Source organism: Polypterus senegalus, chromosome 18, assembly GCF_016835505.1.
Source record: "Polypterus senegalus isolate Bchr_013 chromosome 18, ASM1683550v1, whole genome shotgun sequence".
NCBI classification, from domain to species: Eukaryota; Metazoa; Chordata; class Cladistia; order Polypteriformes; family Polypteridae; genus Polypterus; species Polypterus senegalus.
In genome coordinates, this window is record NC_053171.1 from 10711242 (window position 1) to 10725050 (window position 13809).

At 43.1% G+C, this 13809-nt stretch overlaps 1 protein-coding gene across 2 annotated transcripts; it reads left to right on the forward strand.

Annotated features, from left to right (window-relative positions):
* Window positions 1-3387: 3387 nt before the first annotated feature.
* On the forward strand, window positions 3388-13278 carry zgc:174888 (uncharacterized protein LOC558116 homolog). 2 transcript variants are annotated; one of them, XR_005631248.1, is made up of 6 exons: window positions 3388-3769; window positions 4027-4127; window positions 6375-6446; window positions 6563-6700; window positions 9499-10334; window positions 10439-13278. XR_005631248.1 is itself a non-coding variant. In XM_039741367.1 (5 exons), exons 1-5 carry the CDS (start codon window positions 3757-3759, stop codon window positions 9835-9837), a joined length of 663 nt encoding a protein of 220 aa, XP_039597301.1. In that variant the 5' UTR covers window positions 3388-3756; the 3' UTR covers window positions 9838-13278. The 2 variants fall into 2 exon arrangements, 1 of the variants encoding a protein (XP_039597301.1); XM_039741367.1 differs by having other exon boundaries at window positions 9499-13278.
* The last annotated feature ends 531 nt before the right edge of the window (window positions 13279-13809 follow it).

Here is a 13809-nt window from a genome sequence, read left to right on the forward strand (position 1 = left end):
TCAGTAAATTGGGAGACAGAGACAGAAAGCTGGGCGAGTTCAGATTGAAAGACTTGCCTAAGTCCCTGGGTGGTCAAGATGTTTCTTGATGTGGTGCAGACCTATACTGACTGCATCATCTACTCGCCTGTTCGTTCGGTTGACAAACTAAAATGGGGTCCAACAGGAGAAATGTGATGTCCTTCACGTGAGCTTGCATCCAGTCGTATGAAACATAAGCATTATTTGCTAAAAGATTGTTAAATACTTATGGAAAATCAGAGCAGTTGTGTTCACATGAACCCCTGTGATTGAATTTTGGGGTAATATAGTCATTTGGGGGTAACAGTTTTTTTGTGCATGAAATGTTTTGGTATGCAGTGTACATTAAAAGAAATGCATAGTCTTAGTCTTAGAACTATCATGAAGAGGCCGCTGAAATGGTTAGGTGAAGAAACAGGATGTTCTAATCTAGCTGGTGGTTTAACAAACTGGCTGATGCTGTGTACTGTGCAAGACCAGTTAGTTGACGTGTACTTAGAAAGTCCATAAAACAGCAGGAGCTTAACTTAAGAGATACTGAGAAAGGACAACAATGTTGTGGAACGAGACTTTTATGTGAGTGTTTAAGACAGTAAATGTCAGATGGTACGAAAGCTAATGGGTCAGTCTGAGTAAATGTCAAATGGTATGCAAGCAATAATTCGCCACTGTTATGGAAATTCAGTTATCGATAAGTAGGAGTCTCTGTCTTTGCTCTGTGACCACTGCTCACTCAGGGTGCTGTCCCTTAGCAGACTCATGTAACCTCCCTCTTCATGTTGAATAAACTTCCTCCTGTCTGATTTCTGACTCAAAGCAGTCCTACTTGAGGACAGAATTTCTTTCTTTAATATCTTCTTCTTCTTCTTTTGGCTGCTCCTGTTAGGGGTCGCCACAGCAGATCATCTTCTTCCATTTCTTTCTGTCCTCGTCATCTTGTTCTGTCACTCCCATCACCTGCATGTCCTCTCTCACCACATCCATAAACCTCCTCTTTTCCTCTTCCCTGGCAGCTCTATCCTTAGCATCCTTCTCCCAATATACCCAGCATCTCTCCTCTGCACATGTCCAAACCAGCACAATCTCACCTCTCTGACTTTGTCTCCCAACTGTCCCACCTGAGCTGACCCTCTAATGTCCTCATTCCTAATCCTGTCCATCCTCATCACACCCAATGCAAATCTTAACATCTTTAACTCTGCCACCTCCAGCTCTGTCTCCTGTGCCACTGTCTCCAGCCCATATAACACAGCTGGTCTCACTACCGTCCTGTAGACCTTCCCTTTCACTCTATCACTAATCACTCCTGACACTCTTCTCCACCTGCACTCTCTCCTTCACCTCTCTTCCACAATCCCCATTACTCTGTACTTTTGATCCCAAGTATGTAAACTCGTCCACCTTCGCCAACTCCTCACCATTCCACTAACCTCCCTCTCATTCACACACATGTATTTTGTCTTGGTGATCCTACTGACCTTCATTCCTCTCCTCTCCTCTTTAGAGCATATCTCCACCTCTCCAGGGTCTCCTCAACCTGCTCTATATTTCCAATTTATTTCTTCCACGCCACCTCTCTCCCACATTCACTGGTCAAGAATCCTGCCTTCAATTCAAAAAAGTACCCATCACTACAAACTAACCAGAGTAAGTTACAGAACAAAAAAAAAATTCGAAGAGGGATATTCCTTCACTGCGGTGGGCTGGCGCCCTGCCCGGGGTTTGTTTCCTGCCTTGTGCCCTATGTTGGCTGGGATTGACTCCAGCAGACCCCTGTGACCCTGTGTTAGGATATAGCGGTTGGATAGATAGATAGATAGATAGATAGATAGATAGATAGATAGATAGATAGATAGATAGATAGATAGATAGATAGATAGATAGATAGATAGATAGATAGATAGATAGATAGATAGATAGATAGATAGATAGATAGATAGATAGATAGATAGATAGATAGATAGATAGATAGATTCTTTATTAATCCCAAGGGGAAATTCACCTACTCCAGCAGCAGCATACTAATAAAGAACAATATTAAATTAAAGAGTGATAACAATGCAGGTATAACAGACATAACTTTGTATAATGTTAACGTTTACCCCCCGGGTGGAATTGAAGAGTCACATAGTGTGGGGTCTCCTCAGTCTGTCGCTGAAGCTGCTTCTCTGTCTGGAGATGATCCTGTTCAGTGGATTCTCCATGATTGACAGGAGTCTGCTCAGCGCCCGTCGCTCTGCCACGGATGTCAAACTGTCCAGCTCTGTGCCTACAATAGAGCCTGCCTTCCTCACCAGTTTGTCCAGGCGTGAGGTGTCCCTTTATGCTGCCTCCCCAGCACACCACCGCGTAGAAGAGGGCACTCGCCACAACCGTCTGGTAGAACATCTGCAGCATCTTCTTGAAGATGTTGAAGGACGCCAGCCTTCTAATGAAGTATAGTCAGCTCTGTCCTCTCTTGCACAGATCATCAGTATTGGCAGTCCAGTCCAATTTATCATCCAGCTGCACTCCCACGTATTTATAGGTCTGCACAGTCACCTCTGATGATCACGGGGTCCATGAGGGGTCTGGGTCTCCTAAAATCCACCACCAACTCCTTTGTTTTGCTAGTGTTCAGGTGTAGGTGGTTTGAGTCGCACCATTTAACAAAGATAATGGATGGATATTCCTTCATATTCTGCCTAAACTAACACAAGTGCCCGACCTTTACGCGTCATTATTCAACACGCCAAAGCAGATCAGGATAAACATGGGGTGTGGAGTGGAGGGCAAGTGGACTTGGGAAGCACCCTGGGAAAAAAAGAGCATGAAGTCATTGCTTGTGTTTTGTATGGAGCTGCACTCGGTGGTTGATTGGGACTTCCCAATTTCTAGATCTTCACAGTTGAGGAGTTTTGAACTGCCAGAGAGAAAAAACAATAGACTCACCTGCGAAAAACACATAGGAAATGAGTAACAGAGACTTTCTTTAAGGGGGATTTTTTATTTTTTCCTTAAAATGTTATTCCATCCTAAAAGCAGTGAATTCTGTTGGCCTCAGCACCTTAGCCATAACTGGGACACAAAATTTAAAAAGCAACCCAGACAGCTCAGAAGCACAAGGATATTATCTAAGAATACAATACGGTACACTTCAGCTCTGGCATTATTTCTTCTGAACATGCTTCGTTTATTTCTACTGGCCCATTTTCCCCCTTCAGTCATTCTACAAATGGTGCCAATCACTCCAAACCTTATTGAAGAGTAAGCTGGGAAATTCCAAAGAGTTTCCCAGAGTTTGGAAAAAAAAAGGCAGGGGAGGAGTAGAGAGGGGGGGAGCAGATAAAAGAGGGAGCAATGGAGGTGGAGAAAGAGACCGTCAGACAGAGCGAGCCAGTGAGTGAGCGAGAGAGGCAGAGAGCGAGTTGTGCAATGCTGCCTGTGAAGTTACTTTCGCTTTCAGTCAGCCAGCGTGAGCGTGAGGAATGAGCTCTGAGGAGAGAGCTGTGTCCAGAGAAAGAGACGAAATAGAAAAGAGCGCACGGCACAGAGCCTGAAAGCGGACACCACCGAGGGAAGAGGCAGTTCTAGGGGTCTTGTCAGGAAGGACAGCACGTGGGGGGTCCCAAGAATCAACAAAAAAAAAAGACAAGGATAGGGAACGGGAGACAGTTGGAACCACCACAGAAGTGGAGAAATGTGCTGATAAGCCCTGGTGTTTATTCAACCCTGGAGACCCGGAGACCTGAGGAGATGATCTACAAAGGTAGGCATGGTTGGCCTCTGTGGTGGGGCGTACGGGGCGATCTGGGAAAGAAGTGCTGCCAGCATGCTAGGAAATGCGTGCAATTCTGTGGAAAACGATTCTTCACACTACCTGTGAGCTCTTCAGTGTGAATGCCTCGGGCAGCATGGGGAGTTGGGGGGATTGCAGGGGAGCATTTCTAACTGCGACACATCAGCAGACGTCCTCTTGGACTCACTCCTCCTCTCTCCTCCTTTCTCTCTCCCTCCCTTTTTTAGTTTTCCTCCTGTCCTTGCTCCTTGTGGCCGAGATCAGAGGAAAGGACCACCACTCAATAAGAGGGCTGCAGAACAACATCAATGCCAGGATACCTGTATTTGTAAGTTCAGACACATTCCTTGGTGACTTTTTTTAATTCTGAGTCAGCCGGTCGGCTGACTGACTGACTGCGCTGTCCTGTTTTACTGTTAACCGTTTATGATCAAGAGGGCTTGGGCTAGCATCTCATTTTGTAAACCACAAGACTTCAAGACTTCCTTCTGTTTAGCACTTACCTCAGCTTAGTTCTTCTTGTCAGTCTTAACTATATTTGGTGTTACTTTTGATGCCACATTTACTTCTGAGTTAGTCCAAAGTGCTGCTTTTAGTCTTCTGATTAATGTAACGTGCCAGCACCTCATCTCTGAAGACAGTTACTTCATTCTTTGTAAAGCTGAAAATAAACAACTGCATGTATTAATCCTGACATACTGTAGATCCATCCATTTTCTAAGCCTGCTTATCCAGTGCTGGGTGATAGGGATGCTGGAGCCCATCCCAGCAAGCGCTGGGTATAAGGCAGGATCAGTCTCTGGATGAACACACACTCTCAGTGGGGCCAATTTAGCAGTGCCAACTCACCTAATCTGTATTTCTTTGGACTGTAATCATGCCCTTACGTTCGTGATTCAGACAACCAATTTTCCTGACCTGTCAAGTTAGCGGTAAGGCCAGTTACACCCCCAGTGCTTGCCACTGATGTCTGCTGGCACCAGAATTAGTCCTGCCTTTCCTGTGATTAGTAAATAGTGACAGTTTAGAACTTGGACGAGACCAGAAGTCTTTCCTAGACATCTGATAAATTAAGACTCATTAGTTGGACTGTCCCATTAGGCCATTTCAGGCTCCTTCTCAGTGCCAATTCTGTAATTGGCAAATTTATATTGCTTACACAAAAACGTGCTGCAATTATTCCAGCCATCTTTGTCAGTTCCTTCACATCTCTTAGCATTCTTAGTGCTTTTATCAACAAAGTGTTCAGTCACTACAGAGTGCCAGTTGGTACAGAGAACCTTCCTGCAACCTTTTTCAGGTTTCCACCCAACACTACTTGATATGAGAGTAAGACTGCCCTCATGTTTTCAGGTACTTGGCATTTCATATAATGGATAGCCCAAAATGTATCTTCCCAACAAAGCCGTCACTACTTTTAGTCGTTTGTTTATGCCATTTAGCACCCATGCCAGTCCAGTGTCTCTTCTCAGTGTTATGATCGGCAGTTTTTATTTTTTATGTTTTCCTGAATGAATATTTATAAAGTAAGAACCTATTCAGGCATTTTTGTGCCTGACCCTAACCTAACCCTAACCCTGACCCTAATTTTGAATGTACAAACCTGTCTTTGACATAAGAAGTCTCCAAAAAAACTATAAGAACTAGGAATAGAAAAAGCAAAGTAATGGTAGGTACAAAGGGAAATGACCAAGGTTGAACTCAGGCCCATCCAGGCAGAACTTCCTTTGGAGCCACAGCCCAGTACAAACCTGTCTTTGACATAAGAAGTAATAAAACACCAGAAATCAAAAGAACGAGGGATAGAATAAGCCACAACCCAGAAAACAGACAGAACATATAGAAATTAAGCACAGTTCTAATAAAAACTAAACAATAAGGATAACTTGTATAGGGCCCATCACAAAAAGAACCTAGGTTTAATCTCATGAAAGCAAGGGGAGGTCTTGGTGTCGACCCAAAACAAATTGGTATAGACAGCCAGTGCACTCTGAAATCCCATAAGACAGAAAACACCTAGCTTACCATTGCAGCAGTGTAATCAAAACTTATGGGGATTCTGCTTTCCCTAACCTAACCCTAATTTCAAATGTAAAGTTAGTTTTTGGTTAAATGGCAAATAGTAAAGTTTAATAATTTAGCGTTACGCTGTGCTGCCATGTATATATATTTTTTAATGGGTACCGACATTTCAGAACAAGTTTGTCAGGTGTGCCTGCAATAGTCCTACACAGAATTCCCCAGAATACGTGATGCACTTGACATCATCGGAGCAACTTTATTGTGGGCCTTCCCACGGTGTCCGAGATTTCGGATAACTCCTCGTGTTGCGTGTGAACTAAAATGTTTTTGTTACGGACTATCTGGTTTTAGCTGTAGTTTTTAGTGTCAGCCTCAGAATTTTTCCAAATTACTTTTGTTGTGCATTTCTTTTGTGTAGTCCATGATTAGCAGTATTTCACTAAGTCTTCTTCAAGTCCCCTCAGTCAGTACTTCATAAATTAGCCTTGTTTTTTTTTTTCCATAACAGTAATAACGATCATCTGCTAAATTTTTTTTTGTGCTTCTTTTTCAGCGAACAATTTTTCCCAAGGACTACAAAACTGTTCACCACTACAGTGACAGCTTGTTGTGCTCTGGAGACGAGGTAAGTCCCTCTGTGCTTTCCATTCTAATTTGAAATGTCTGCCTCTGTTTATGTCCATCAGTCCGCTGGTGTGCTTACAGTTTCAGACTCTGAGTTTTTTCTTTTTTTCCCAACAGGCTCGGTGTTGTTTGCTGCGTGCCATCTTCCTTCTCAGCACTGACTGGGGGACTGTACTTTCAAATCTGTGGCCGGAGCACACACAAGTGTCATTCATTACTATTATTTTGAATGACCTTAAAAAGATCAGCAAAGAGGTATCTATCTATTTATTTATTAAGAGCTATACACTGTGACCAGTCTGAGGTTTCTCTGCAGCATTGCTGGGTTTATTTTCATAGACGCTCCGATAAGACTCTGTATGTGACACGTGTGCCATGATAGTCACATTATAAATGATAGCCACATACATTAAACGGCAGCTGAGTGTCATGAACATGTTCTAGAAATGTGCAGATTAATATTGTGGTTTGTTTTTTTTTTTTATATTAAAGCTGATTTTTGTGGTTTTGTAAAACATTACAGTTATGTTAGGACGTCATTTTGGCAACATTTTGTTGAAGGTTTTTTTTTTTCCCGTGGTAATCATCGTTTTGATTATGACTGTCATAACTAATAATACGTTGTTGTTAGTTAGCACTTTTCTTTGCTAGTCAAATGCCCATGGACACTGCACCACATAGCGCTAAAAAAGATAGATAGGTGTTAGGTTCGCTTTTTATTTATTCTGTTCAAATTTTTTATTTTGGTTCTGAAATTTGGGAAATCTAATGGTACATTTACTTGCCAAAGTATTATGCGTTGCCGGTATAAGTAAACATGGGAAAATGTTACTTTTTGGAAATTCGACATGGCTAAACACAACCCACGATGAGACAAAAAATGTCCACTCAGACAAAAGCTGCAGTAGTCAGAGAAATTGCAAAATCCTTTGAGGAGAAAACTTCAATTTCATTGGGGGTTCCTCTGCTGGCTGGGATTCAAATTTCATTTTTAAATCTTTTTTTGTTCATTTTTGATTCCTTTGTTTATGTTACTGCGGTGGGCTGGCGCCATGCCCGGGTTTTTGTTTCCTGCCTTGCGCCCTGTGTTGGCTGGGATTGGCTCCAGCAGACCCCTGTGACCCTGTAGTTAGGATATAGCAGGTTGGACAATGACTGACTGACCATGAGTAACAGATTGCAATAAGGACTGAATATCATATATTTAGAAAATTTACACATGACACTAACCACTGATTTTCTGTCACCTGATCAAATTATTGTTTTTAAAAATGATTCATCCTTTACAGTCCTATGAAAAAGTTTGGGAACCCCTCTCAGCCTACATAATAATTGACTCTCCTTTCAACAAAAAAGATAACAGTGGTATGTCTGTCATTTCCTAGGAACATCTTTGTACTGCGGTGTTTTCCGAACAAAGACTTTTAGTGACGCAGTATTTAGTTGTTGGGCTGGCGCCCTGCCCGGGGTTTGTTTCCTGCCTTGCGCCCTGTGTCGGCTGGGATTGGCTCCAGCAGACTCCTGTGACCCTGTAGTTAGGATATAGCAGGTTGGATAATGGAGGGGTGGATGGATGTTTATGTTAATATTGTTGGTCATTTGGATTCTATTTGGTATCTTTGTATGTTGTGTGTGTTTTTTGTGGGTGGTCCCATAAGAGATAGGGTCTTCTACCCATCACCACAAGGGGCTGCTCTCAAGCCTTATAAAGGCTGAGGAAAACCCACAGTCCTTTGTGGTTCATTACGAATGGGTTAGTGGTGGTGAGCTCAATAGTAAGTTATCCATCCATCCATTATCTAACCCACTATATCCTAACTACAGGGTCACGGGGGTCTGCTGGAGCCAATCCCAACCAACACAGGGTGCAAGACAGGAACAAACCCCCGGGCAGGGTGCCAGCCCACCACAGGGCACACACAAACACACACACACACACACACACACACACACACACACATTCCCCCCAAGCACACACTAGGGACAATTTAGGATCGCCAATGCACCTAACCTGCATGTCTTTGGACTGTGGGAGGAAACCCACGCAGACACGTGGAGAACATGCAAACTCCACGCAGGGAGGACCCGGGAAGTGAACTCAGATCTCCTTACTGCGAGGCAATATTACAAGTACAGAGCAGAAATTAACATCATTTTCTGACTTGATTGACTTTGTTTTAGCAGTTTGACTGGCTCCCTGATTTTTATTCACCCTGATTCGGGTCTCCGTCAGCTCACCTCTCTAGTGTGGTATATTAGGGGTAGGCTGAGATCAGTGTCCAAACTTTTGAATTCTCTTAATAAAGTAAATTATATTCTTACTGCGTAATGAAGGAAAGCGTTTCTTATAGTGTTTGGAATGGTTTTGATTTGTTTTTTGACTGTAATATTTCGACACTCCTTGACACCATCCCATAGATTCGCCTTATTGATAATTGAATATGAGACAACTGTAGTTTTAGTCTCCCATGCACTGAGCATATTTGTTCTTTGTAGCCCCATAGTTCCATAGCCTTTCCTTATTGGTTCTGTGAATTCTGTAGCCCCTCATTCCCATACACCAGGTATGCGGATTGTCAGAAGTTTGTAACCCCACCATTCTGTAGTTTATTTTTTACCATTTTGTACATTGGTTTAACATTTTGGTTTTGCTTAGTAAGCATTTCTTCTTCTGCTCGTTATAATGAAATTAAAATAGTCCTTGGGTCTTGCCTGTCTTATAATAGTTAAACAATTATGACAAACGTTTTAAGGAGTAGAATGTGGTTTTGATTTTGGACTTTTTTTTTATACACCATTAAACTCTGGTGAATAATCCAAAGACTTGTGCATCACCTTTGGCTAAAGGATTTGATTGTCCCAAAATGCCCATAAAGAAAGACCCCAGTTGATCTCTGCCACTCTCACTTCATCATCCTATTTGAATATGACGGTTAAGCAGTCTAGAAATGGATGGCAGCATCTGTCTGGGTCTGGCAAGCTATAGCAGGCTTTATCATCGTGTTGCCTTTCCTGCATACCCATAACCCCCTTCTCTACTCTTGTTTCCACAGTACTTCGTTGAAGACGAGCTGGACCCACAAGAGTTCAACTCCTATTCTTCCAGCGTGGAATACCTGATGAACGTTTCCCACCACCTCTTGGATCTCTGGCTTAATATGACAAAAGACACTAGCCAGAATTGCCACTTTTATAACGACGAAGAAAATCAGCTTCATCATTCAACTATTCTTCCCCGTTCAAAAGAGCATATGAACAGCATGCAGTCCAGGCATGGGAAGAGATGGGACTCTCCTCCAGTTGCAGGGAAGGCAACGGACTTGACAAAGAGACTTGAAATTGTAATCATGCTGGTTTCAGCAGTGCTGTCTGGCACAATACTGGTACACTGACTGCAGCCAAAACACGGGAGGGTCGCCCAACAGCTGGTCTGTGGGGACTCCCCCTCACGGCACTTTAGAGGGATCAAATCTGTTTGACGAGCACTTTGCGTAGCCTTAGAAGAGTTGCATCAAATGAAACTGGACTGAACATCATCGTATCATGGAGGTCTCGGCTCTGCTAACCCTTGCAGCTGTACAGATAAAGCTTAAGCAGCTCCATGGCACTTATTAACAACGGAGTGGCATCTTCTTTAATATTTTAGCCAGCAAGCTCCTTCGGACTTGGGTTGGTGGTGATCTTCTGTGTTACTGCCGGAGACATCATCTCGGTACAAAAACAAGTTCGTGTGTTTCTGCCTTGATGAAGGGAGATTATGCATTTACTGCAATGGGAAATGATAAATGGATGGTAAGGGAGATAATATATTATACCGTCCAGTTCAAAATTCAATTTGATCAGCTTCCAGAGGCCGGCAGCCACTTGATACTACAGACTGCTTAAGCCGGTAGCTGCACTATCTTAGTATTTGCTTCCGTTCTGGAAGCCTTTAATTGTTACACTTGTCACATTGACTGGTCTTATTGATTTATTTTTTGTTTTTTTTTTTAGAAGCCTTTTGGTATAAAGTACCTTACAGTATATTGGATCAAGCAGACCAGTGGTGCTCAGGAAACCTGTAGTTACGCCATCTGATCGATTTATCTTTATATTTTGCTCTCTAGCTGCCCTCTCCCATAGATCTGTCTCAGTGTTTCTCATTCTCCTTGTCTTTTTCATTTTAGGCAGCATTTTAATCCAACTTCATTACTGAGTCACGGAAGCCTTTAGCTCCTCTGTCTAATGTTACAGTCACACTCGGCTCGATGTTTCTTAAAATCCAGCAGTTATACACACCAAGTGAGTCAACAGTCTTCCTGTTTCTCAGATGCCTTTAGTTACATAGTCTTGTGGGTTGCAGTCTTACAGTTAATCCGTCCCATCGACTGATTTCATCGATTTCTACAAGTGTGTAGTCTCACCATTCCAAAGAATGGTTACCCAGAAGCCTGTAGGTACCCCAACCCACACACTCTTCTTATTAGTTTGATGCTTGAGGGCTTACCGTTTTCTTGAACATTGATTCTCAGAAGCCTGTAACTACACCATGCAACAATCTGATATCATTGATTCTTAGATGCCTGTAGGCCCAAAGTCCAATAGGCTCTGCACATTAATTATTTGAAGCCATTCCATAGACTGGGTACATTGGTAGTCTGCAGCGTGTGGCCTTTGGACTCATCATATTGATTATCGAACATTAGACATCTGTAGCTTTTGTTTCCCTTGGACATTGACTGTCGGATGTCATAAGCTCATCCTTCCATAGTCTGGGCACACAAATTATCTAAATCTATGAGGCCTTCTGTCCCATAGACTGGACATATTAGCTCTCTGATGTCTGTAGGCCCACTGCCCCATAGACTGGACGTGCTGGTTCACAGAAGTATTTTGACAGACCATCCAAGACACTCCTCTTAGTGATACTTGAATTTTAGACAACTGTAGCTCTAGTCTTCCTTGCGCTGGACACATTGGTCCTCGTGAAGCCTGTAGAATTAGAGTTACTTGTTCCTATGACATTCCGTTCCATTGCTATTTTGTAATTCCCTCTCACATTTGAGGTCTCCTAATTTGTTGTCCACAATGTAAAAGCCATCTTTTTTAGCCCAGTCAAGCCTCAGTGTTATTAGACATCTGTCGCTTTAGTCAGGCATATCCGGGGCACATTGTTCCTCTAATGCCTGAAGACACACCATCCTTTGCACTCGTCATATTGATTATCGAACATTAGACATCTGTAGCTTTTGTTTCCCTTGGACATTGACTGTCGGATGCCATAAGCTCATCCTTCCATAGTCTGGGCACACAAATTATCTAAATCTTTGAGGCCTTCTGACCCATAGAATGGACATATTAGCTCTCTGATGTCTGTAGGCCCACTGCCCCATAGACTGGGCGTGCTGGTTCACGTCCAAGACACTCTTCTTAGTGATAATTGAATTTTAGACAACTGTAGCTCTAGTCTTCCTTGCGCTGGACACATTGGTCCTCGTGAAGCCTGCAGAATTAGAGTTACTTGTTCCTATGACATTCCGTTCCATTGCTATTTTGTGATTCCCGCTCACATTTGAGGTCTCCTAATTTGTTGTCCACAATGTAAAAGCCATCTTGTTTAGCCCAGTCAAGCCTCAGTGTTATTAGACATCTGTCGCTTTAGTCAGGCATATCCCGGGCACATTGTTCCTCTAATGCCTGAAGCCGCACCATCCCATAGGCCCGTCTTACTGATTACTGATCATTCAGCGCCTTTAGTTCTGGTCTGCTCAGGACTAAGCTAATTGTTTCCTTTTAGCTTCCCATACGCTGGCCATATTAGTTCTCAGAAGCTTGTAGGACCTCCATCCCTTAGTCTGGACACATTGATCGTCTGGGGCCTGGAGCCTCACCAGCTCATAGACTTGTCATGTTGATTATTAGACAGCTGTACCTTTATCATTGCACAGACTAGGCCCGTTGGTTTTCCCTTCCATATAGGCAGACCCTCCTAGAAGCTCGTCATATTGTTTATCGCTTATTGGACATCTTTAGCTCAGGGTACCTCTGGATTCACTGGTTCTCCAAAGCCTGTAGGCCACATTGCTTGTCTGAAGCCACTCCACCCCATAGTCCCATCTTATTATTTATTGATGATTTGAGCCCTTTAGCTCTGGTGGCCACTGGGTGGACTCGCTGGTTTCCTGAAGCCTGTTGGTCTGCTATCATATAGACTCTCCTCACAGCTTCTCTTAAGCGTCTAGCCCCTCCGTCCCATGGGCTCAACTTGTTCATTACTGACTTTTTGTGACCTTGTTGTGGGCTCACTGGCTCACAGGGGTGAGCTACAACTTCCCATACAGTAGATTAGTCAAATCTTCTAAGCCTACTCATTTCTTTCTTCTGGGCAGGACTCTCATATTTCTGTACCTTTAAGGGCACCGAGCGGTGATATTCTCAATTTTACCTGCTTAAAGCCTGCGGGATTTAATTTTTGGCTCAGTTTCACATACTTTAAATTGTATTTAACAGCGAGATTGCCGGTACAAGTCTGGGGCGCTTCTGGATAATGACATTCTTTTCAGTTGATTAGGCAAACACACTAGAAAAACATCTCTTAATAATATTCTAAGAAAGAGTCGCGATTTAAAATAAAAGCAGGTGATCTAAAAGCGTCGCCAGCTCATCTCCTTCACAGCTACGTCCATTAGAGTCGAAGGCCGTCATTCATCTGCATTTACACCATTCTGTATGTGCTACTTGTCTTAAATGCTGTGCATTTGTGAAATTGTATCGTTTGCTGTGTTGTTAATATTAAAAAGGGCCATTTTGTGTCAATTTGTATTAAATTTCTCCTAGTAAAACTCATTTCTTTTTTGGTGTTCTTGCTCTCTTTGTCCTGTGATAAACGTTCTCTTTGTTAATCAGATGACCGACTCATTCACTCGCTTTGCACCATCCAGGATTGGCAGCAGCTCAGAGTCTATCTGGCGGTGGTGGGCACAACGTGGGAAACCAGCCATCACCAGGCTGTTGTTATCATCCTTGTACAGCAATAGTTAGACGAGCTGGCAATGGGATAAAGACACAGGGCGGACATACAAAGATGGCACCTCACTAGGTCTAGTAACTGTTCAGGAAGGACTCGCTGCTCTGGGGGGGTTTATTGCGTTTTCAGTTTAAATCTTGGAGTGATACGTGTCAGCCCCACGTCCTCCAAAGACAGATAGACAGACAAATGTAAATGCTCTCACCCACTCCCATAACGGTCAAATGAAGATGGAGACGAGGGTCTTTGTGAAAGAAGACCTTCAGCCTGTTTGGAATCTGTGGTGGGAATCTGCAACAAGCTACCAAGACATGGAGTTGAAGCAGAACCCACCGTGAGAGGATGAGACACTTCGATA